The sequence below is a fragment of the Geotrypetes seraphini genome, chromosome 18, assembly GCF_902459505.1.
Source record: "Geotrypetes seraphini chromosome 18, aGeoSer1.1, whole genome shotgun sequence".
Lineage (NCBI taxonomy): Eukaryota > Metazoa > Chordata > Amphibia > Gymnophiona > Dermophiidae > Geotrypetes > Geotrypetes seraphini.
In genome coordinates, this window is record NC_047101.1 from 24,790,007 (window position 1) to 24,815,762 (window position 25,756).

Below are 25,756 nucleotides of genomic sequence, written 5' to 3' on the forward strand. Positions count from 1 at the left end.
GAGCTGCCCTTCCCAATCTGTTTTCTCCCTCTCAACTAATCCCCTCTAGTTCCAGTCCCTCCCTTGATTCTGATTCCCCCCCCCACCCATATTCTGATACCCCTCATCTCAGCATACCCCATTCACTCCTCAGCCCCCTGACAAACTCTCTTATGCTCCACCCACCCAGTGGTGTAATGGAGGGACGAGGGGGCGGTCCTTCCTGAGTGCTGTCTTGGCGCCGATCCTCCTCTCTGCCCTCCTACTCGTTCCCTGCCCCCCCCCTATACCTCATTAACGTTTGCAGCGCAAGCAGCAACCCCAACCTGCTGCTCATTCAAGCGTCAGCTCTTCCTCTGATGACACTTCCTGGACCCACACCTAAGAAGTGACATCAGAGGAAGATCCCCCCGCCAACACTCCTTCCTGTCCCCCATTCAACACTTGTGCATTACCTCCTCACCCCCACATACCTCTAAATCTTCACGCGCGAGTGGCTTCGGCAGCATGCTTCTCACACCAGCATTGGATTTCCCTATGATGTCACTTCCTGGCCCCGTGACCCGGAAGTGATTCAGAGGGGAACCCGGCTGGCGTGAGCAACAGGCAGATGTTGCTCGCGCTAGTGAAGATGATACAGAAGTAATGGGAGGGGGGAGAGGGATGGTATGAGCAGGGCATGGCGGAGAGGAGCCAATGCTCCCACCAACTCGGCGCCCGGGGTGGTCTGCACCCCCTGCACTCCGTTTACTATGCCACCGATGCGCGCACTTAAATGCCAGAGATACACATGCAACTTATAGTATTCTATGAATTACATGCCTACAATAAGTGTAAGTGTAGACAAGTTAGACAAATTCCTGCTGAACAAGAACGTACACTGATAGGGCTAGTCTCAGGGCACTGGTCTTTGACCAGCAGGCCGCCGCGTGAGGCGGACTGCTGGGCATGATGGACCACTGGTCTGACCCAGCAGCGGCAATTCTTATGTTCTCATGTAACCCTTGTACCACCTACCTATCAGATATGCACCGTGTAACGTGTACTCATAGTTACAGAATTGAGCTTAGGTAGAATTTTAGCATTTACATCTGTATATGTGCATAATTGGCAGATTAATGTTAGCATCTCCTTTATAGGATTTGCCCCCAGATGGTATACAAGTTCCCCCATGCCATCCTACCAGTCCCAGCACCACTCTGCCAGAGCCCACACCAAAGCCTTATATGTTACCTGATTCTTTCCCTCTTGGCAGCCATCCCCGATGGGTTCCAGATTGAGCCGCAGCCATTGGAAGAGCCAATCGAGGGGCAGAACGTCAGTCTGAGCTGTAACGCCGACAACTACACCTACGAGAACCTCCAGTGGTATCGACTGAACCTGAGCACGCTGCACGACGAGGAAGGAAACCCCCTGGTGCTGGAGTGCAAGAATGTCCATCAGTACGCAGCCAGGATGGAGGGTCAGATGCACTTTGAGCCAGGCTCCAATAACGCCGCCCTGGTACTGACCATCCCCAACATATCGCTGCAGGAGGAGGGAGACTATGTGTGTGAGGTACAGAATCGGAAGACCAGAGAGAAACACTGCCACAAGAAGTTTATTTCTGTGCAAGGTGAGGTGACAGGAAGTGAGGAGAGGAGCAGGAAATGCCATAGGGTTAGAGGCAGTGGAGGAGGTAATAGCTTCACTGGTCTTTATCATCTTCATGTGGAATGATATAACAGAGCTTAGACTGGGAAAGCTGGTATCTCCATTGCAGTGCCTCTCCAGGGATGTTGTGGATGCAATGGCATAGTAAGGGGAAGGGGTCTGCCTGAGTGCCGTTGTGGTGAGGGTGTAGGCACACGTCTTCCTCTCCACACACAAACCCCCCACCCCTCATGCCGCTTCCCTTCCAGCACACCTCCATAACGTTCCTGGCGTGAGCAGCGACACCCAAGCTGCTTCCTCCGACATTGCTTCCTGGGCCCGTGCGTAGGACGTGACGTCGGAGGAAGAACCGACGCTTGCGCGACAGCAGCTGGGGGGGGGGGGGGGCGCTGCTCGCACCAGGAATGTTACGGAGGTACGGGGGAAGGGAAGCAGTGCGCACGCGGCAGGACAGGGTGGGGAAGGAGCGTGTGGAGTGGGGGGAGGGCGGAGAAGAGGACGGGGGAGGAGCGCCACCCTGGGCGCCTCTCACCTTCGCTACGCCACTGGTGGGATGGTTCGTAGATGATCCACAATTCATCCCTTACCATAGCTTCTCTGGAGGTGACACCACGGAGAGCCAGTGAAGAGCCTCACATGGCTAATTTTGTTCCTGCTTGGCCCTGAGCTCTCTTAGTTAAATTACTAATAACACTGCCGCTGTTTATCATTTCTATAGTGCTACTAAATGTGCACAGGTTAGAGGACACTGTCCCAGACAGCCAGAGCCTTTTCCTGTTTTGTTTTTCTTAACCAACTTTGACAACTTCTGCAAATTGCTTGATAACCTGTTACTGTGGCTCAGAATCGTCTCACGTAGCCATGTGTACCAGACCTCTTGGACGAGCTGTGCTGCAACTAAATATTTTACTGCCCGGGACAAAAACCGCATATTTTATCCTCTCCTGCAACTCTTCTACGACCCCAGTTTCCTCTTTTTTTTCTTTTCTCTTCCCCCCAACTATGCTTTGACCCTGAGCCCCGGCCCTTTTCTCTCTTCTCCCTTACTCGCAGCCAGGATTTTTGCACACTTCCTAGATTTTCACTTGCATTTAAATCACTTTTCCACTCCCCAAAACATGCACATAATTGCACCTACCTTGGAGCCTTTCTGTGTTGCCGGGGATAGTTCTGGGTGCCCATTTTTTAAAGGCACAATGCATGCCTAGGTTGCCTTCCAAAAATCATAAGAATTCCAAATCGCAGGCCAGTAATTGCTCATAAAGACAGAAGATTTATATACATTGTGTACACAAGACCTCAGCGGTGTCACCCAGGACCAACTGTTTAAGTACTCCATGGGAGTCCACACACCATAAACGTTATCAGTCTTCAAAAATCTCCATTATAATATATGAAGTATCTCCTTCTGAAAAATATTTTTGTATAGTTTTCAAAATACAAAATACTCATCTGATTTTTTACTTATGTCAGTCAGGGACTTCTTTCTCACATGAGCCATGTTTCAATGAACATCCTCTACAAAAGACCAAGGGGCTAATTTTCAAAGCATGTAGACGCGTGGAGGGGCATTTTCGATAGGACATCTGACTTTGGATGGGTTTTTTGGTTTTTTTAAAAATATTTTTTATTAAGTTTCAAAAATTTAACAGTGCAATGTATAGGTTAATAACAGACAATAAAGCATAAAAGCACATACAACTTATAAGTATTTACGCACAATCAATTTATCCCACCCTCCCTTCCAATAAATAATCATTATAAATAATAGACATTTTCACCCTCCTTCCCACCCACCTTTGATGCGCATAGAAATAACCAAATTAAAACTATCCTGATGTAATATAAGATGCCAATGGGCCCCAAACCAATTTAAATATATTACCCTGCCCCAATATATCCATATTTATCTTCTCATTCCTATATATGGAGCATAAATTTGCCCACCAAAAAGAGCAGTTAAGACGATCAAAATTCTTCCAATTTTGTGTTATCATCTGCATTGCTACTCCAGTCATAATTATGAGGAGACGACCTTTATAGCGATCTAGGGGGGGGGTTAATATGTAACAACATACCACATATGACTATCTCATATGTTAACAGAAATGATGACTCAAGTATTGCTTTAATCTGCCCCCATATTGATTTCCAGAAGTTGAGTATCAAAGGACAATAGAACAACAGATGATCCAATGTCCCTATGTCTAGATGACAGTGCCAGCATCTATTAGATCTAGAACTGTCTAACTTATTTAACCTAACAAGGGTCCAAAAAGATCTATGTAACAGAAAAAAACAAGTTTGTCTCATAGATGCTGAGGCCATCGAGTCACAGAAATATACTGCTTAATCTTGATGATCCAAAACATCCAAAAATTAGTTCATCCAGTCCCCCCTCTGAATAATCTATGCTCTAAAGCAGTGTTTTTCAACCTTTTTACACCTATGGACCGGCAGAAATAAAAGAATTATTCTGTGGACCGGCATCGGTCCATGGATCAGCGGTTGAAGAACACTGGGCTAAGTCGTGGGCCGGATCCCGCCCATCTCTACCCCAGGCCCCGCCCCCATAATAGTACTAATTGTAACACTATGTTTTCCATTCGTTTTTCACAGATACACAATATAATCTTATTAACAACACATAACGGTTAACCACAAAATTAAACTACACAATTCACACTGACAGCAGATGTAAATTCTCACAATTGACATAATTCAATCACTAAATTCAAAAATAAAATCATTCCCCCCTATCTTGTTGTCTCCCTCCCTCCATGCTCTGCCTTACCTTCTGGCCTGCTCCTGCCTGGCCATTTTATGGCGCCCCCGGTATTATCTTCAGGCCGGCTCCCTCTTCCTCACTGATGCACTGCACAAAACTGCGGGCAGTGGTTCCTTGCGCGTCCCGTGCCTCATCTGGAAGCCTTCCCTCTGACATTGCAATATCAGAGAGAAGGCTTCCGGTTCAGGCGTAGGATGCTCGTGGCTTTATGCAATGAATCAGTGAGGAAGAGGGAGCTGGCTCGAAGATAATGCCGCATCGATCGCACCGTGGACTGGCAGTTGAAGAACACTGTTTTGGGCCTGATGCACGTGCTGGCCCTGTGGACCGGTACTGGTCCATGGACTGGTGGTTGAAGAACACTGCTCTAAAGTACTCATTTTTGTGATCCTGCTAGAATGCACATATCATGCTTTTTCCTCTCATATGATTTTCCTTCGTCTCCCTTTTTCTGCAGCCCAAGAGGCACCGCACTTGCTTCACGATCTGACCAATAAACTGGTAAACGTTAGTGACTCCATGGAGATGAGATGTGAGGCAGATGGTACCCCCAGCCCCAGCATCCTCTGGTATAAGGATAACAAGCTGGTGGAAGAGGTCTCAGGTATGGCTATTATATACAAGGCAAATTACTTCTAGAAGTACCTCTAGTGTTTAAAATCAATGAATCAAGCAGACCGTGTGAGTGCTATGATGGTCCCAATGGTACCCTCTTCTTGATTCATTAATTTGAATCGTTAGAGCACTACACATATCACTTATAGAAGTAATTTATTATATTCTGTTTTGTTTTTGACATTTTCAAAAGTAGAATCCTGTCTTAAAGTGTTGGATTATAAAACTACACAGGGGTGTGTATGTGTGTGTGTGTATATATATATATATATATATATATATATACAGTATATACATAAAACCTTGCTTTGCAAGTATAATTTGTTCCAGAAGTATGCTTGTACTCCAAAGCACTCATATATCAAAGCGAATTTCCCCATAGGAAATAATGGAAACTCAGACGATTTGTTCCACAACCCAAAAACTTTAATACAAAATACTATGCATACTTGTATTGCAAGACCTCGCTCGTTTAGAACAGTCACTACACTCCCGCAACGTCAGAGAGAGAAGAACCATCAGCTCAGTTGGCTAGAAAGGCTGGGGCTCTTCACCCTGGAGAAGCGAAGACTCAGAGGAGACATGATAGAGACTTACAAGATCATGAAGGGCATAGAGAAGGTGGAAAGGGACAGATTCTTCAGCCTATTGGGAACTACAAGAACAAGGGGGCACTCGGAGAAATTGAAAGGGGACAGTTTTAGAGCCAATACTAGGAAATTTTTCTTCACTCAGAGGGTGGTGGACACCTGGAGTGCGCTTCCGGAGGATGTGATAGGACAGAGTACATTAAGGGGATTCAAAGAGGGATTGGACAAGTTCCTGAAGGATACGGGGATTGAGGGATATAGATAGAGGTAGAGATAGGACCATGAAAGGGTATAGATAGAAGAAAAATGGGGATTAAAGGGTTTTAGACAAAGGATCACTTACAGGTCATGGACCTGATGGGCCGCCGCGGGAGCGGACTGCTGGGCGCGATGGACCTCTGGTCTGACCCGGCAGAGGCAACTTCTTTTGTTCTTATGTTCTTATATGTACTTGTATTGCAAGACATTGCTTGTATGTCAAGTTAAAATTTAATCAAATGTTTTGCTTGTCCTGCAAAACACTCGCAAACCAAGTTACTTGCAATCCAAAGTTTTACTGTATATATCTTTAAATGCATAAAAATTGTTTTGATTTATTATATAGAGAACACAGTGGGTAGAGCTTAGAATGCAAAGAGGGAGGGGCTATGATCAGATGAATCACTCTCCCAGCCATCCTCCTCTGCTATACAGGCAGGGGCAAAATGTCATGGAAACATTTCTAGTGTCTTCAAGGAGTATGTGGTTTGGTAATGGAATTGGACTGGGAGCTGAGGCTGCTCCCAGCAACACAGTTCTTACACGCATAAATGTACAGAATGCCAGCGATTTTTGTGGGTACATTTATGTGCATAAGTGACAGCAAAGCAAATAAGCGCTGTAAGTAGGGTCACCAGAGTTTACTTGCTTAAAATCCGGACCCATAAACCAACCCCCAAGCCCAACCAGTTCCACCCATCCCTGTTACGCCCATGCCTTGCCCACGCCCGCCACGGAGCTCGGCACGGTTTACAGGAGTTGGGCTAGAAAGGAACTCCAATAGAATTATTGGCTAAGGCTCTTTACACCTGCATTGTGATGTCATAGAATTTTATGGTTATAGAAACACTGTAACATGATGGCAGATAAAGGCCAAATGGCTCATCCTGTCTGCCCATCCGCAGCATCCACTATCTCCTCCTCTCCCTATTGGCTAAGGCTCTTTACACTTGCATTGTGATGTCATAGAACTTTATGGTTATAGAAACATTGTAACATGATGGCAGAAAAAGGCCAAATGGCTCATCCAGAGAATCCACTATCTCCTCCTCTCCCTATTGGCTAAGGCTCTTTACACCTGCATTGAATTGTAGTTCTTCCCCCTTTTTACCTTGTTTATCAGTTAGTCTCTATGCCTGTCGGTCTAACCTATAATTTTAAAATGTAAATAGTAGACTTACATACATGTTTATACTTTTTATTAAAGTTGCATCTCGCTTAGTGAATCTAAATAAGCGATTCATCAAATTAAAAATAAACTTGAAACTTGATAGAAACATTGTAACATGATGGCAGATAAAGGCCAAATGACCCCTCCACAGTAACCATTATCTCTTCCTCTCTCCGAGAGATCCCACGTGCCTTTCCCAGGGCCCTTTTGAATTCAGACACAGTCTCTGTCTTCACCACCTCTTCTGGGAAACTGTTCCACTCATCTACCACCCTTTCTGTAAAAAAGTATTTCCTCTCAATGCAGAGGTATGGGGGAAGGGAATGTGGCGGGGGGACGGGGGAGGGCGCCTCTCACCCTTGCTACGCCAGGAGAAAAAGAAATCAGAGGAAAGGAAATCAGAGGGAAAATGGTAGTCTTATTGGAAGAAGGGAAGCATCTGGTCAGAGGACAGATTTATCCTAGGGTGGAAGCACTCATGGGAAGCTCTCAACGATTCATTTTTTTTATTTCAGGGATCGTTCTGAGGGAATCGAATCAGACATTGAGTATTCAGAGGGTAAGAGAAGAGGACGCCGGCACCTACCTCTGCAGAGCCTGCAATGGCAGGGGCTGTGTGAACTCGTCAGCCAGCGTCTCCGTGGAAGGTAATGTCACCAGCCGGTGCTGAAGCCGGGCAGTCACTGGAGCACAGATGGCTTTCGGTAACCGCCTTTCGTGTTGGGCTGTCATACTTGCAGACTCAGTGATTCAGAGGGGTAGTTTGGCACCTCATTCTCCCCCCCCCCCCTTCTCCCCAGACTGGATACCCCCATGTAGTCACCCTGTGTTAGGGTTACCAGATTTTCCGGAGCGAAAATCTGGACCCGTGGCTGCGCCCCCTAGGCCCACACCCTCAATCTGTTCGCTTGTCAGGAGGGCATCTGTCCATCTGCAATCTCATTTATGAAGGTACCTGGCCAGCTATCAGCACTTAACTGGCCAAAGTGTTGACTCTACCCCCAAAATAGCCAGTTTGGTGTTAGGCGCTAACTGGTCATTTTCAGCAGCACTAACCGGTTAAATGCCGCCGAAAATTAGCAGATATCTCTGACCAAGCAACTTAACTGGTCAGCAGCTGTTTCTGGCCAGTTAAATCATTTTGAATATTGACCAGTTTGGCTCCTAAGGATGGCAGATACTAGGGCATATATTCTGGATCATAGATTTAGGAGCTCAGCTTTTCTAGAATATCGGGCTTCTAGTTTTTACTGAGCTGGGGATAATTTACCTTCTTCTCTCCTCACTATGTGATCTTGACATCCTATATAATAAAACCCTAGCCGTGCATGTGCACTCTTACCTGCGTGCTTCCGTGATCTCTGATCTGTGATCAGTAGGTCTGTGGCCGCAAGAGTGCGCATGCGCGAGTCCCCAGCCCCTACCTACACTCGCAGGACTGGCCGCCAGCGCTGGACTCCCTGCTCTCTACACGATCGGTAAGGCTCACTTACTGCCTTGTCGCCCCTCCTTCCCTTCCCGCGATCCGACAAGCTACCTTAGTCCCTCCCCCCCCTTCCTGTGATCCGACCGGCTCACTTAGTCCCTTCCCGCCTCCCCCCTTCCCTTCACTTCCCTTCCCTTCCCGCGGTCCCGACTCCAAACCTGCGACTCCAGCAGCATCTGCAGCACTCTACATACGCTGCTTTGGGGCCTTCTAAAGCCCTGATTTACTCTGGCACGTCCCTGATGACATCATCAGAGACACGGCAGAGCAAATCAGGGCAGTAGAAGGCCCCGAAGCAGTGTGTGTAGAGTGCTGCAGACGCTGCTGGAGTTGCAGGTTTGTCGGGACCGCGGCAAGGGAAGGGGGGGTAGAAAGGGACTAAGGGAGTCGGCCAGACCGCGGGAAGGGAAAAGGGGGGTAGGGAAATTCTTCTGCTGCACAGGGAAGTAGTGTGGGGGGACGGAAATGGAGGGGGAGGGAATGCTGCTGTGGCTGCTGCACAGGGAAGTGGGGGGGTAGAGAAATGCTGCTGCATAGGAGGCAGGGAGAGAGACAGACATATAGATACAAAACAGTGGGAAAATGGGAGACAGAAAGAAAAGAAGAAAGACACAGGGGCAGGGAGAGAAACAGAAAGACAGACAGACAAAGGGGGCCAGGGAGAGAGACAGACAGAAAGAAAGACAGCGGGAGGGAGAGAGAGACAGAAATAAGGAAAGACAGACAGACATATATATTCTAGCACGGGCTAAAATACTAGTCTCATATATAACTTCATCTTTGAATAACCTTTTGTTATTGGGTCCAATCACTGGGCAATAATTGTGTTTTCTCCAGGATAGCAAGATTTCTGCCCTGCAGAGCAAATACGTAACTGCCAAACCTGGTGATTTCTTACTCTGCATGTACAAAGTGAGCCTACCTGATTTGTGTCTTTCAGGGTCCGATGATAAGACGAACGTTGAGATTGTAATTCTTATCGGCACAGGAGTCATTGCGGTATTCTTCTGGATCCTCCTCATTCTCATCTTCTGTAACATAAAGAGAGTAAGTAAAGAGAGTAAGGGGGGTATTATTTGGTAAAGCTGCTGCTTGTGGGGTATTTGAACAAGGAAGATGCCTTTCATTTCAAAAGGCATGCATGATTGGTCACAAATGTATTTTGCAATATTGGTTACAGAAAGATCCTCCTAGTTTTTGGCATTGGAGGAACCAACTTCATCGTTAAATTTTATTTGAAGTTAGGGATGTTTGTAAGTTTCTAAGACGTACACCTTTCTTTTTGAAAATTTGGGACCCATATAATCAAAATCTTTCCTCTAGGGCATGAAGTATGATTATTAATATTTTACATCGAAGCTTTGGAAACATTTATAGCATTGCAATACCTGGTAATAATGTATCATCTTCCATTCGGGAGGGGAGAATTGGGGGATGCAGGGGTCGGATGGAATAGGTCATATAGAAATGTATATTGAAGGAATGATAGAAATATGTATGTAAATTTAATAATTTATTATAATTTGATTAATTACTTCAATACAATGTGAATGGGATGGGGGAAGGGAGGTGGGGGGAGTAGGGGGCTTGATATGGAAATATATTTTGGAGGAATAATAGAAATATGTATGAAAATATCATAATTGTGAATCTATTTGAAATGAAAATCTATTTATATTATATTTATTTAATTCCTTCAATAAAATGTTATAAATTAAAGAGAGTATGGTAGAACGGATTCACCCAGGGGAGCTGAATAGCTGCCTTTCGGTTGCTCCTCTACTTAAGACTAACTTCATGCAAATAGTAGTTTACCCTATTCTAATCCAGACTGATGAAAACACTATAGTAATGATCTCTGAGATGTGGCTAATTGGAGGCTTCTACTGAAAGCAACAAATATGATTAAGTAGTTAACAATCTTCCTCCCTCCAGAACAATTCCAAAATGGCATTTTGGGGGAAATATTTCTTGGGGGAGGGAAGGAGACGTGGTCTGGGATTCAGTGCTATTACTAATTATTTTCTCTAGTGCAGGGGTGTCAATGTCCCTCCTCGAGGGCCGCAATCCAGTTGGGTTTTCAGGATTTTCCCAATGAATATGCATGAGATCTATTGGCATACAATGAAAGCAGTGCATGCAAATAGATCTCATGCATATTCATTGGGGAAAACCCGACTGGATTGTGGCCCTCGAGGAGGGACTTTGACACCCCTGCTCTAGTGCTACTAGATATATACAATGCTATACACATTATATGCAGGTACGTTCTCTGTCCGTAGTGAGCTCACCAGTGGTGTAGTAAGAAGGGGCAGGGGGGGGCAGACCGCCCCAGGCACCATGTCGGCGGGGGTGCCACCAACTCTCTGTCCTGCCCCACCACACCATGCCATGTTTGTGCCATCCCCCCCCCCCCGTACCTCTATAGATCTTCGTTAGCGCAAGCAATTTCTCTTGCCTGTTGCTCATGCCAGCCTGGTTCCCCCCTTGAATCACTTCCGGGTCACGGGGCCAAGAAGTGGCATCAGAGGGAAATCCAACGTGAGGAGCATGCTAGGGAAGCCACTCATGCTGGGGAAGATTTAGAGGTACGGGGGGGAGGGACAGCAAAAGTGTGGAGTGGGGGGGGCAGAAAGGAGTGGGGGGTGCAGAAGGAGCATGGGTATGGAGAGGAGGGGGCGCCACCACTCCAGATACCTCTTACCCTTGCTACGCCACTGGGGCTCACAATCTGTTTTTGTACCTGGGCACTGGAGTATTAAGTGATTTGCCCAGGGTCACAAGGAGATGCAGTGGGGATTGAATCCACTTCCCTAGGATCAAAGTCCGCTGCACTAACCATTAGCTAACTCCTCCACTCACTTTCTCTTTCTTTTCTTTTTTTGCTTGAACTGCTCCAGCTGTTCGTGTACCTGTTTCATGTATGAACATATAAATGAATGACTTCAAATTCTAATATTGTCATAGAAACCTGGAAGCCTAGAAAATGACAGAAGATGAAGACCATATGGCCTAACCCGTCTGCCCATCCACTCTACTATCTTTTCCTCTCCCTTCAATATCTTATGTACTTATGCCAAGCTTTCTTGAATTCAGAAAACGTCCTTGTCTCTACCACCCCCACTGGGAGATTTCCATCAGGTTACTCCTGAGTCTATCTTCTTTCACCTTCATCCTATGCCCCCTCATTCCAGAGCTCCCTTTCAAATGAGACTCCCCTCATGCACATTTATGCCATGTAGGTCAATGTGTCTCTCTCCTCTCTCCCCTCTCCTGCCTTTCCTCCAAAGTATACATACTGAGATCTTAAATTCTGTCTTTGTATACTTTATGCCAAAGACTAATGACCATTATATTAAAGGCTCTCTGGTCCGACTTCATCCTGTTATCAACTAGAGAATGACATGGAACTCATTTTCCCGTCCCCACAAGTTTTTTTCCTGTCCCTGCCCCATTCCTGCAAGCTCTATCCTCATCTGCACAAGCCTCGAACACTTTAAAATCCTAAGTAGCAACATTCTAGAACTCAGGTTGTGATGTCATAATGCCTCATTCCACCAATGCCTAAGCTCCGTCCTCATCTGCACAAGCCTCAAACACTTTAAAATCCTAAGTAGCAACATTCTAGAGCTCAGATTGTGATGTCATAATGCCCCATTCCACCAATGCCTAAGCTCCATCCTCATCTGCACAAGCCTCAAACACTTTAAAATCCTAAGTAGCAACATTCTAGAGCTCAGATTGTGATGTCATAATGCCTCATTCCACCAATACCTAAGCTCCGTCCTCATCTGCACAAGCCTCACTTTAAAATCCTAAGTAGCAACATTCTAGAGCTCAGATTGTGATGTCATAGTGCTTCATTCCACCAATGCCTAAGCTCCGTCCTCATCTGCACAAGCCTCAAACACTTTAATGTCATAAGTAGCAACATTCTAGAGCTCAGATTGTGATGTCATAATGCCCCATTCCGCCAATGCCTAAGCTCCATCCTCATCTGCACAAGCCTCAAACACTTTAAAATCCTAAGTAGCAACATTCTAGAGCTCAGATTGTGATGTCATAATGCCTCATTCCACCAATGCCTAAGCTCCGTCCACATCTACACAAGCCTCAAACCCTTTAAAATCATAAGTAGCAACATTCTAGAGCTCAGATTGTGATGTCATAATGCCTCATTCCACCAATGCCTAAGCTCCGTCCCCATCTGCACAAGCCTCGAACACTTTAAAATTCTAAGTGTTTGAGACTTGTGCAGTTAAGGCAGAGTTTACAGGAATGGGGCAGGGACAGCGACCAAACTTGCGGGGATGGGTCGGAGAAATTGAGCTCCTGCGAGAATGGGGAAAATTTTCTCCCCATGTCATTCTCTATTATCAACCCTTTAACTCTGATGATTGTTAAATTTGCCCCCCAAAAATTCTGAAAAGAAAATAATGGAAGAGTGAACTCCTCTCAGCAGCTGGAAAGAAAAAAGGAGGGCAAAATGGATGCATGACATGGAAATGACGTGTCAGTGTGGGATCCATCTATCCAATGTCATTTTCACCTAATTATTCATGGAAATGGAAGTGTGGATTTCCTCTGTCCCTACCTAACATCACATCAAATGCAATTTATCTCCGGAACTGTCCACCCACTACTAACATTTCCCTGTTGGGTTTGAAATGCTCCACTCATCAGCTCATAATGAATCCAAAACTTTTATGCGCTCACCATTTCTTCGACTTCTTTCCTGGTTGTACTGGGTCAATTAGAGATGAGCTGGGAAAACAAAGATAATCCGGGACAGTTCATTTGCAGTTCACTGCACAATCAAAAGAGGAAGCAGACTGCGTAACCTGATGGTTAGGAGTCATGCTTCCTTGACACCCCCCATCCCCCCTAAAGTCCAAATCCCAGATTCAGTCCGATAAGAAAAAGCAGAGCTGCAGGAAGAACAACGTTTTTAATGTAAGCGCATCTTCTTCCTGTTTCCTGCAGCCCGCTCATGCTGACATCAAGACAGGCTACCTGTCAATCATCATGGACCCTGGTGAGGTGCCCTTGGAGGAGCAGTGTGAATACCTCCCCTACGATTCCAGCAAGTGGGAGTTTCCACGTGACCGCCTCCGGCTAGGTACGAGGAAACCACAGATCCTTGCTAAGGAGAAGAATGTGCACTAATGGCTGTGAGATCTATTGGTTCGTTTGCACTCTTCCAGGGCCGGATTCTGCTTAAATGTTGACCTTGACAACTCCTCTGGTTTCTAGTGTGCTCGACAGAGAGATGCTGGAGTCCTACAGCTAGGGCTATCAGGGTGGGGTCAGCAGGGTCATTAAGCTAGGGCAGGGGTGGGCAACTCCAGTCCTCGAGGGCCGGAATCCAGTCGGGTTTTCAGGATTTCCCCCAATCTGCATTGAAAGCAGTGCATGCAAATAGATCTCATGCATAGTCATTGGGGAAATCCTGAAAACCCGACTGGATTCCGGCCCTCGAGGACCGGAGTTGCCCACCCGTGACTTAGGGCCTCACACAGAGCCTCTGTTTGGCTGTGGTAGAAGTTTCTACCATAGCCTGGAGCGTTAAATGCTCCGATGGTACTCCAGCACTCGTAGGAATTCTATGAGCGTCGTTGCAGCGTTGGAGCATTTTTTTAGACTTGTATCCCATCCTCCCCAAAGAGCTCAGAACGGGTTACAGTTTACATTCACAGCATTACAATATAGGGTTTACATACAGTGCGTTGCGATATATCTTCATACAGGATTACTTACTGATGCTGGTGAAGGGTTGAAGGAGTGACTAGGCCAAGGGTAGGCAATTCCAGTCCTCGAGAGCCAGAGCCAGGTCAGGTTTTCAGGATATCCACAATAAATATGCATGAGATAGATTTGCATCTCAAGGAGGCAGTGCATGCAAATCCATCTCATACATATTCATTGTGGATATCCTGAAAACCTGAACTGGCTCCGGCTCTCGAGGACCAGAATTACCTACCCCTGGACTAGGCCTAAATGCCATTTTTTTACAGCTTTTCTAATGTTAAGAAGTCCTTTAAGGGCTCTGATATGAGGCACGTCCTATAGACAGTCAACCGGCACCGGCGCCTCTCTTCCTCCCCAGTGTGCCTTGGCACACCTGAAATCTCAGGAGTTACACTAGTGTACCAGGGCACAGAGTTTGCGATACACTGGTCTATATGATGCTACTGAATATTTCCTCTTAACCACCATGGAACTGTCTGGTTAGAGCCGGGTGGTCCATGAGCAGAGATGAGGAAGAGCTGGCACTTATCTGGATTAGCAAATGCAACAACAAAGATGAGCAATTGATGTTCAGTCTCTTTATTGGTAAATAGACTCGACGCAATGGTGTTTCGGCACACAAGGGCCTGCCTCAGGAGTCTAAATATAACATATCAATACAGATATACAATTAACCAATGAAAGTGTACAGTCCTCTCAAAAATCATAAATAAAAGAGAAGAAACAAAGACAAGGATGTATAAATGGGCCATCTGTAGTTCATAAAAAAAATCATAAAATATTATATATGTAATAATAAATATTTACAATAACCATAAATGTATTACTTAAAAACATATTAACTAAATATACTTGTCAAAAGCTTAATTTCATAAATGAGCCTTGACAATATTAAAAAAACCATGTTGAATGAATACAAATACTGTATAATGTATATAGCCTCATTTGATTATTGTTGTATTTGCCATTCACTGCTGTGAGGGCAGTTTCTCCTGTTTGTATCCAACTTATCTGGATTATCCAGATAATTATCTGCATAATTTAGAATTGAAAAAAGACTGCCCCAAGTGTATGTGGATTGGGAATCTGAATAGCAGCTAAATAGTGAAACCAAAAAAACACTGTGGAGTGACGATGTTCCTGAAATGGACTTTATTGAAAATTTAAAAGTTCCAAAAGTCAATGTGAACAATCCACATAAAAGTAAAATAATCCACATCAAAACCTTAAGGACCTAGTACGCTGAGAGCGTAGGACCCAACACGGTCCGTGTTTCGACAAGATAGTCTTCTTCAGGGGTCCCTGATAGTCCTATGGTAGTAGATACGTGGAAAAACTAATCAATCCAAAAGAACAGTTGCGTGGAGATTTGCAGAGAGTGCGCGGCCGAAACCAAAAGCAAATAGTACCACTCTCCAGATGGCCACAGTACTCACTGCAAACATCAGATATTCAGTAACAGCTATTACCAGATACTGTCACTAAATATCCAGATTTCTTGCTGTCCACAGAGGCCAATATTTAACAAAACACTGACAGCTGTAGGCTCATTATTAACCCTGTTGAATGTAACTATCAAAACCTAGAGAAGGGGGATTGATGTAGGGCCTGGAAGTTAACTGTGAGAGCGCGAGGCAAAAGATTCACCCTGGGGGGTGGGGGGGGGGGCTTAATACCCCTCCGGTATTCACAAGGTCTGAATGTGTCCTGCCTTTACCTCCTCTGCAGGGAAAGTGCTGGGCCACGGAGCCTTTGGGAAAGTGGTGGAAGCCTCGGCATTTGGAATTAACAAAAGCAGCAGCTGTGAAACCGTTGCAGTTAAAATGCTGAAAGGTAAGCGACTCAAAGACTCTCCCCTCCCCCCCCCCCCAGAGCACTAGATCCTGCCTAGTCCTTGCGATAGGGATGGCCTCCAGTTAGAAGGAGGGGCTCGATGGACCTTTCAGTATGGTAATTCTAATGTTTGTATGTACTAAAGTGTGCTAATGAATATTAACCTTCTTCTTCTTCTTCTTAACCTCTAATTTCTTATTATGTCCTTCCCTCATTTATTGAATTACCTGTAAACCGTGTCGAGCTCTATCTTTATGGAGATGATGCAGTATACAAACTTAAGGTTTAGTTTAGATTAGTTATTCAGCACTGCTTACTGGAAACATGCATCAACATCTTTATTATGTGTTAGTAAATCTAGCCTGTAGAGGGCGCTGTTCAGCCCTTCTGCTTGGCTTGATGGTCCGCAGGGCACATTGGCTCCAGCAGGCCTGCAAACAGATTTTGATAGGGAAACTCTTCATAGCACAGACAGCACAAGGCTTTGCTAATGAAATCCTCAAATGTACTTTTCGCTAGGCCATTCCACTCCCACCACCTGTGCTACCTCTTAGAGAATGATACGGTGGCGGTTTACCCGCGGCCACCGCATTTTAGCCGCGGGTCACCCGCCGAAAACGGGGAAGAAAACTAGCAGTCGCTGCGGCGACGGGGACAAGGCCATTCACCGCCCGCAGGGCGGTGAATGGTCTTGTCCCCGCAGTGAGGCATGAAGGATCGCGCGGTCCCCGCAGCTCACACCCGCCTGCCCAATCGATTCTAGTGTTTAGCCAGCTCTCTCCCTTCTCCTCACCTTAGTTTGTAGATTTTCTTTTTCGGCGACCCGCACGCTATCAGAGAGCCGCGCACGTGCGGCTGCTCAGTGTTCAATCTTCTGCTCTGACGCAACCGGAAACAGGAAGTTGCAACAGAGCAGAAGATTGAACACTGAGCAGCCGCGCGTGCGCGGCTCTCTGATAGCGTGCGGGTCGCCGAAAAAGAAAATCTACAAACTAAGGTGAGGAGAAGGGAGAGAGCTGGCTAAACACTAGGATCGATTGGGCAGGCAGGTAGTGGCTGCGGGGACCGTGCGATCGCTAGTGTTCCCGGCTCAAATTGGAAGGAGGGAGTGAAAGGGAAAAGGATTCTGGGCCAAGGATTCTGGGCCAAGGATTCTGGGCCAAGGGGAAAGAAAAACCCACAGCAGGAAAGAAAGGGAAGGACTGGCAGGTGAGCCAGATGCTAGAAGCAGGGGGGGGGGGGAAGAAAGAGGGAAAAAAAGCTAGATGGGGTTGAAAAGAAGAGACACACTGGTATGGAAGAGGAAGATAGGGGAAATCTGGACACAGGAAGGTAACAGAAAGAGGGGAAATTATGTGCATGGGGCATAGGGACAGAGACATAAAGGGGACATGCCATGGGGATGGTATATGGACACAGGGGGGGCAATGACAGATACATAGGGGAGATATTAGAAATGGAGAAAATAGGAGCACAGAAGCGAGATGGTTTGTGGGGATGGGACAGGGACCGAGCTTGCAGGCTCCAGTGGCTTGCACAAATTACATTGTAACGTGCCATGAAAATAAGAGGAAGGAAGGTAGATAGGCCACGCGAGAGGAGCTGAAGGGTAGTAGAAAGGAACAGATGGTAAAGGAGGGAGGGAAGGGTGGTGGTGGAAAGGAATAGGACAGACATTGAAGGAGGGTGGAGAGGAACAGACCCCGAAGGGAAATGTGGAAGACAGAGTGGGAAGAAGACAGATGCCAGACTATGCGGGAGCGGAGGGAAGAAGATGGGTGCTAGACCAATTGGGGGGGGGGTTAAGGGAGAGGCACAGTAACAGCAAATGGAAGACGCAGAGAGAAGACACACAGTGGATGGAAGGAATTCAATGAGAAGATGTGGAAAGCAGAAACCAGACAACAAAGGTAGAAAAAAAAATTATATTTATTTATTTATTTTTTGCTTTAGGATAAAATAGTATATTAGTTGTGTTGATAAAAATTTATAAACAAAGCCCTGCCAGCTGAACATCTCTTTCTCTAGTTCAGCAGCAGGAACTTTGATTTATAAGAAAGGAATAAGTTAAATATTACAGTACTAAGGCTTATATGGATGCAGCGGGGACGGTGACGGGGCGGTGAATGGGATGGCAGTGGCGGTGACGGGGCGGTGAAAGGGATGGTGGTGACGGTGACGGGGCGGTGAAGGGAACGGCGGTGACGGGGCGGTGCAGAGGATGGTGGGCCGGTGACGAGGCGGTGACGGGGACAGATTTTTTCCCCGTGTCATTCTCTACTACCTCTTCTCCCGTTGCCTGCCAAAATCCCTCTGAAAATTGCCCTGTTGGAATTCACTAATTCAAAACACTTGTTTAATTTATTTTAGTCTAGAAAATGCAGGAGAAGCTCCCAATAGCCTCCAACGAAAGCATTGAACCGTGTGCTGTCCTGGAGGAAGTGCAAGCGTGAGAAGTACCAGGGTGTTTGTTTGAGACCAGCAGGAGATTTCTGTGCATCTTCAGTAATGCAGGGATAGGGTTACCAGATTTTATGAATGTAAAATCTGGTAACCCATAGACCCACCCCCCTCCAGGCCCGCCCAGTTCCAACCATTCCCACCCATCCCCACCCCATTACGCCCACGCCCCGCCCCCCTCAGCCTCTTCATCGCAGTCAGGAGGGCATCCGCACATGCCTGTGATGTCACCATGTTGCATCCGGGCATACCCCTCCCGATGCAATCTGCTTTTCAAAATCTGGACAACGTCCCGGGTTTTGCAAAGCCACCCAGATGCCCAGACATGCCCTCTGTGCTGTACGTTTATCACTTCCCAGGCATTAGCAGCTCTCTTTGCAGGTAAAGGGGCAGCAGTCTCTTCTCAGTTAATATAGACCTGCTCACATTTCAGTGTAATTTTGCACCATTCCAAAATTACAAGGACTAGGGGGCACACGACGAAACTACTAAGTAGCAGATTTAAAACAAACTGGAGAAAATATTTCTTTACTTAATGAGCAATTTAAACTGTGGAATTTGTTGCTGGAGAATGTGGTGAAATCAGCATAGCAGGGTTTTAAAAAGATTTGGATCATTTCCTAAAAAGAGAAGTCCATAGGCCATTCTTGAGATGGTCTTGGGGGAAATCCACTGCTTATTCCTGGGATAAGCAGCATAAAATCTGTTTTAGTTCTTGGGATTTTGCCAGGTACCTGTGACCTGGGTTGGCTGCTGTTAGGGTTACCCAACATCCGGATCTACCCGGACATGTCCTCTTTTTAGAGGGAAGGTCCAGGTGTCCAGATGGCTTTTCAAAACTTGTCACTTTGTCTGGGTTTTGAGAAGCTTCTAGCTCGGGACCACGCATGCAATGCAGATGCCCTCCCGATGCAGCTCCAAGCATGAAAACAGGTTGAGGGGGACAGGGCTGGGAGGCGAGGCTGAAGCAGAATGGGGCATGACTTGGGTAGAATGAGGCGGGGTTGGGTGGAACTGAGCAGGCCTGGGGGGGCGTGGCCATGGGTCCAGATTTTACCATTGTAAAATCTGGTAACCCAGCTACTGTTGGAAACAGGATACTTGGCTTGATGGACCTTCAGTCTGTCCCAGTATAGCAATTCCTATGTTCTTATGAGAGGCAGAATCTGCACAAGCTAGAACAGTGGTCTCAAACTCAAACTGTTTGCAGGGCCACATTTTGGATTTGTAGGTACTTGGAGGGCCTCAGAAAAAAATAGTTAATGTCTTATTAAAGAAATGACAATTTTGCATGAGGTAAAACTCTTTATAGTTTATAAATCTACTCCCCCCCCCCCCGAAGGTCTGCAAGTTCCCCCCTTCTTTGCAGCATCCTCCAGCTTCCCCCTGGCCTCCTGGTCTTAGTTTCAGCTAATTGCCGCAGCCTGCAGAGAGGATTTCTGGTTCTGTAGCGTTCCTCGCAGGCTGTCAATGGCCTCCGTTCCCTCTGCCGCGGTCCTGCCCCTCCTCTGACATCAGGGGCAGGATCGCGGCAGAGGGAACTTGATGCTGAGGACAACAGCAGCCTGCAAGGATCGCTGCAGCACCAGCAATCCTCTCTGCAGGCTGCGGTAATTACCTGAAGGTATGAGCGGGAGGCCATGGGGGAAGCCAGATGACGCTGCAATGAGCGGGCAGTACTAGTACAGACAGCACTACTACAGACCGCGGGCCGCAAAATAGTACCTAGCGGGCCGCATGTGGCCCCCCGGGCCGCAAGTTTGAGACCACTGAGCTAGAACCATGTATTGCTTGTGTTTTATTTGAGTTCATATATGCTGACCGTAGAATGAAAGGTAGCAGCAAAAGGGGGGAATTTAACCTTATTGGCTGTCTGTTGCAGAGGGAGCTACCGCAAGTGAACACAAGGCACTGATGTCAGAACTGAAGATCCTCATTCATATTGGTAACCACCTGAATGTGGTGAACTTGCTGGGTGCCTGCACGAAACCCAATGGTAAATTTCTAAACATGGAACCTTATGGAGGATGCGAGTGCCTGTAAAATCTAGCTTAGGGTTACCAGATTTTGTCCTCAAAAAAAGAGGATGCGTGGCCTCGCCTCATTCCACACATAGCCCCGCCCCGTCCCACCCTCCCAACCCCGGCCCCACACCAACCCCTTCGCTTTGGGGCCACGGCTGGAGGGCATCTGCGCAGATGCAGATGCGCCTTGATGATGTCACTCGCATACACGCATGCGTATGACATCATTGCATAGCATATGCATATGCACAGATGGTTTTCAAAACCCAGACAAAGTGCCGGATTTTGAAAACTCATCCGGACGCTTGGACAGACCTCTAAAAAGAGGACAAGTCCGGGTAAATCTGAACAACTGGTATCCTTAATCTAGCTGGTTAAGTTGAGCACTGAGAGGTTGTTTAAAAAGACTCTCGGGGTAATGCATGTTTATATCCACTTACATCAGTGTCAGGACTTTTACTTGTTCCTAGGGAGCTCTAAATTATAGACAATTACAGTGGTACCTTGGATTACGAGCATAATCCATTCCAGGAGCATGCTCGTAATCCAAAATGCTCGTTTATCAAAGCGAGTTTCCCCATAGGAAATAATGGAAACTCGCTTTGATACATTTCCACCCACCCCCCCCCGATAACCGGCATCGCTCCCCCCCCCCCCCCCCCCCGCTCGCAAAGGCCCCCTCGCTCCAACCGGCACACCCCTCCCCCCCCCCCGCCAGTACAACTTAAATTTACCCACCTCCCCGTCTAGCACCAGCACCGGCACCGGCAAGCAGGCACAGCTCGTGTGCCTAGAAGATCTTCCGGCTTCGGTTCCATAGACAAAGCATGCGTTTGTCCCAGCGCACTTTTGACCTGACACCTCCGGCTTCTGCCTGCCTTGAGCAAGCATCTGCGCATGCTCAAGAACTTCTATTCTCCCTCTCGCCGAGAATCTCGGCAAATTTTATTGGGCACTGTGATAGTTTGGGGAGCCTTGGAAGCTCATTTTCAAAGCTCTTAGACACACAAAGTACCATAGGTTACTATGGTACTTTATGTGTCTAAGTACTTTGAAAAGGAGCCCCATAGATTCAAGAGCAATGTTAGGAAATTCTACTTTACGGAGAGGGTGGTGGATGCCTGGAATGCACTCCCGAGAGAGGTGGTGGGGAGGAAAACGGTGATGGAGTTCAAAGAAGCATGGGATGAACATAGAGGATCTAGAATCAGAAAATAATCTTAAATATTGAACTAAGGCCAGTACTGGGCGGACTTGCACGGTCTGTGTCTGTATATGGCCATTTGGTGGAGGATGGGCTGGGGAGGGCTTCAATGGCTGGGAGGGTGTAGATGGGCTGGAGTAAGTCTTAACAGAGATTTCGGCAGTTGGAACCCAAGCACAGAACCGGGTAAAGCTTTTGATTCTTGCCCAGAAATAGCTAACAAGAAAAAATAAAAAAATTTAAATTGAATCATGTTAGGCAGACTGGATGGACCATTCGGGTCTTTATCTGCCATCATCTACTATATGTTACTATGAGAGAGAGAAAGAAAGACAAAGAGAGAGAGATAAAGACAAAGAAAAAGAGAGAGAAATAAAAACAAAGAGAGAGAAATAAAAACAAAGAGAGAGAGAGAGAAAGACAAAGAGAGAGATAAAGACAAAGAAAAAGAGAGAAATAAAAACAAAGAGAGAGAAATAAAAACAAAGAGAGAGAAATAAAAACAAAGAGAGAGAGAGAAAGACAAAGAAAGAGAGAAAAAGAGAGAGCAAGAGAAAGAAAGAGAGTGAGAGAAAGACAAAGAAAAAGAGAGAGAAATAAAAACAAAGAGAGAGAAATAAAAACAAAGAGAGAGAGAGAAAGACAAAGAAAGAGAGAAAAAGAGAGAGCAAGAGAAAGAAAGAGAGTGAGAGAAAGACAAAGAAAGAGAGATGGAAAGAAAAATGGTGACGGAATTCAAAGAAGCATGGGATGAACATAGAGGATCTAGAATCAGAAAATAATCTTAAATATTGAACTAAGGCCAGTACTGGGCGGACTTGCATGGTCTGTGTCTGTATATGGCCATTTGGTGGAGGATGGGCTGGGGAGGGCTTCAATGGCTGGGAGGGTGTAGATGGGCTGGAGTAAGTCTTAACAGAAATTTTGGCAGTTGGAACCCAAGCACAGTACCGGGTAAAGCTTTGGATTCTTGCCCAGAAATAGCTAACAAGAAAAAATTTAAAAATTTAAATTGAATCATGTTAGGCAGACTGGATGGACCATTCGGGTCTTTATCTGCCATCATCTACTATATGTTACTATGAGAGAGAGAAATAAAAACAAAGAGAGAGAAATAAAAACAAAGAGAGAGAGAGAAAGACAAAGAAAGAGAGAAAAAGAGAGAGAAAGACAAAGAAAGAGAGATGGAAAGGAAAATGGTGACGGAATTCAAAGAAGCATGGGATGAACACAGAGGATCTAGAATCAGAAAATAATCTTAAATATTGAACTAAGGCCAGTACTGGGCGGACTTGCATGGTCTGTGTCTGTCTGCATATGGCCATTTGGGAGAGGATGGGCTGGGGAGGGCTTCAATGGCTGGGAAGGTGTAGATGGGCTGGAGTCGGTTTTGATGGCGATTTCAGAAGTTGGAACCCAAGCACAGTACTGGGAAGAGCTTTGGATTCTTGCCCAGAAATAGCTAAGAAGGAAAAATTTTAAAAAATTTAAATTGAATCAAGTTGGGCAGACTGGACGGACCATTCGGGTCTTTATCTTCCGTCATCTACTATGTTACTATGTTGCATTTCTAAAATGGCAGACCTACATGTGTGTTTGCCAGCACATACATGTGTATGTTGCCATGTTGACTCGTACATTGATGGTCTCATTGCACATAATCGGTGCATATATGTGCATTCCTGTAGATCAGGGGTGTCCAATGTCGGTCCTCGAGGGCCGCAATCCAGTCGGGTTTTCAGGATTTCCCCCATGAATATGCATGAGATCTATGTGCATGCACTGCTTTCAATACATATTCATGGGGGAAATCCTGAAAACCCGACTGGATTGCGGCCCTCGAGGACCGACATTGGACACCCCTGCTGTAGATCAAGTTCTAAAACACTAACGGATCTTGACACGCCCTGACCTGAAGGTCTCAATTCCTGTTTCTGTGTTCTAACATGAGGCTCCGCTGGTACGGTGCTGCTGAATATATCAAATAATGTAGATGCTGGTGCTCAAGCTAATCCAGTTGCCTCTGCCACTGGAAGTCAACCCCTCTAATAATAAATTATAGTTCCTAACCCTTATTTCCTTCTGTCAGGTCCTCTCATGGTCATTGTGGAGTTCTGTAAATATGGAAACCTCTCAAACTACTTGCGGACCAAAAGGGACGGATTCAGTCCTTATGGGGTATGTACGGACTCTTCTTACTTCAGTTTGTCTTTGCACCTCCTCTCTTATATAGCATATGTACACTAGAGATCTTCTACCAACACCTCTTCCTACTTGTCCATAGATGCTGGGTGTATCATCCATGTCATCTTTTAGAGCAGTGTCCCGCAAACTTTTTGATGCCGCGGCACATTAAACCTGTTGCCGCAGCTGGAGGGCATCCGGAAGTGCGTGGACGTTGACATGATGGCATCACCTTCATACGGGATGTCATCACATCTATGTCCGTGCATGCGCGGAGGCCCTCCAGCTGCGGCCCTGAGCCTATTTCTGCCACCCCCCTAACTGGTCAACGGCAGTGCACATTTAAAAACAAAAATTAGATGTGCTGTACTAACGCACCTACCTCGGGTATACGAAGGCGCATAGCAAGGCCTAAGCGGGTGTAGGGCTGGTGGAGGCACGGTTTGTGCCAGAAGTTGACTTAGGCATGCTTAGGCATCACTGCGCACCTCTGGCCGCACGAGGTGGGCATCTGAAATGTAGGCCTGCAAAATGCTGGCCTGCATTTCACGCGCCTGTACAAAACTGTAGGAGCGATTCTACAGCGCGCATCTAACAGTTGATTGACAGTCATATGCCTGCACGCCTACAATATAGGCGCGCTATAGAGAATCAGGCCCTGGGTGTCTAAGTGCTTTGAAAATGAGTCCCATCATATTTTCTGAAATATGTTGTAATGTTTGAATATCATACTTTTGTCATATTTGGCTCATTGCTAACCAATTAGTGTGTAATTAGCACATCAAAATAGATGGTGGAAGGGGCTCATGCGCTAATAGTCCATGGCCATTAAAAAAACAGGAAAAGCAGCCATTTTACCCATGCAGTAAAAATGGCCTTAACACACAGGATGCACTAAGGTTACTTTTTACCACGGTTTGGTAAAAGGGCCCCTTTATGTTAAAAGACATTTTGAAAAATTCTCAAAATATTAAGAGTTCTTAGGGGTTTATTTCCCAAAAAAGATAGATGTCCATAAGATGGCATAATCCGGCACTCGGACAGCTTACTAGTCAAAATGTTTGAGTGGAAATTTTCAAAACTGACTTTCTGGTCGTTTTGTCTTCAGTGCATCTAAATATTACGGGGGCGTGTTAGAGACGTGTTTTAGGTGGGATTAAGGCGGGCTTAGCACTTGGACGTTTTACAGCTATAATCAAACATTTTACAAAACGTCCAGGGCTAGACTGGTTTGTAAACCCAAACTGACCAGATGACTGCTGGAGGGATGAAAATATAGCCCCACACACTCCCCCAGTGGAGATTTATGCCTGGCGCTCTTCATGTGAAGTTCACAGCAGTACCCCCTAAGGTTCCCCCACTGCTCTGTTGGAATGCCTTTGTGGCCAGCCCATTAAAAATGCTGGCCCCTCCTACATGCAAATGGCTTATTTTGAACATTTTTAATTTGGGCTTTTTTTAATTATATATAAATCTTTATTGATTTTCAAACTTTGAAAGTGAAATACAATTAATTTAACATAAAATAAAGCATAAAATGCACTATTAATTACACAAGTTATATATAAAAACAGACATTTTCTCCCCCCCCACACACACTTATTAATACCATAAGACATATTGTGTGATTATATTATTATAATTAAGTAATGTATAACTTCAAAATCCAGTTCCCTCCCCCCACCCTGAATGTGTGGGGGGAGGGAAAAGGAGATATACAACCATTAATGTGAGGTAACAAATATAGTCAATGGGCTCCACAC

At 46.0% G+C, this 25,756-nt stretch overlaps 1 protein-coding gene across 3 annotated transcripts in view; it reads left to right on the forward strand.

The window, feature by feature from the left end:
* FLT4 (fms related receptor tyrosine kinase 4) overlaps positions 1 to 25,756 on the forward strand; it is a 266,815-nt gene that overhangs the window by 190,777 nt on the left and 50,282 nt on the right. For all 3 annotated transcript variants that reach the window (XM_033927003.1, XM_033927002.1, XM_033927004.1), the window contains 8 exons: positions 1,235 to 1,594; positions 4,878 to 5,024; positions 7,570 to 7,701; positions 9,481 to 9,587; positions 13,524 to 13,659; positions 16,017 to 16,121; positions 20,464 to 20,577; positions 23,899 to 23,987. In XM_033927003.1, the coding sequence (XP_033782894.1) occupies positions 1,235 to 1,594; positions 4,878 to 5,024; positions 7,570 to 7,701; positions 9,481 to 9,587; positions 13,524 to 13,659; positions 16,017 to 16,121; positions 20,464 to 20,577; positions 23,899 to 23,987 (1,190 nt within the window). The remainder of the gene's footprint in view (positions 1 to 1,234; positions 1,595 to 4,877; positions 5,025 to 7,569; positions 7,702 to 9,480; positions 9,588 to 13,523; positions 13,660 to 16,016; positions 16,122 to 20,463; positions 20,578 to 23,898; positions 23,988 to 25,756) is intronic.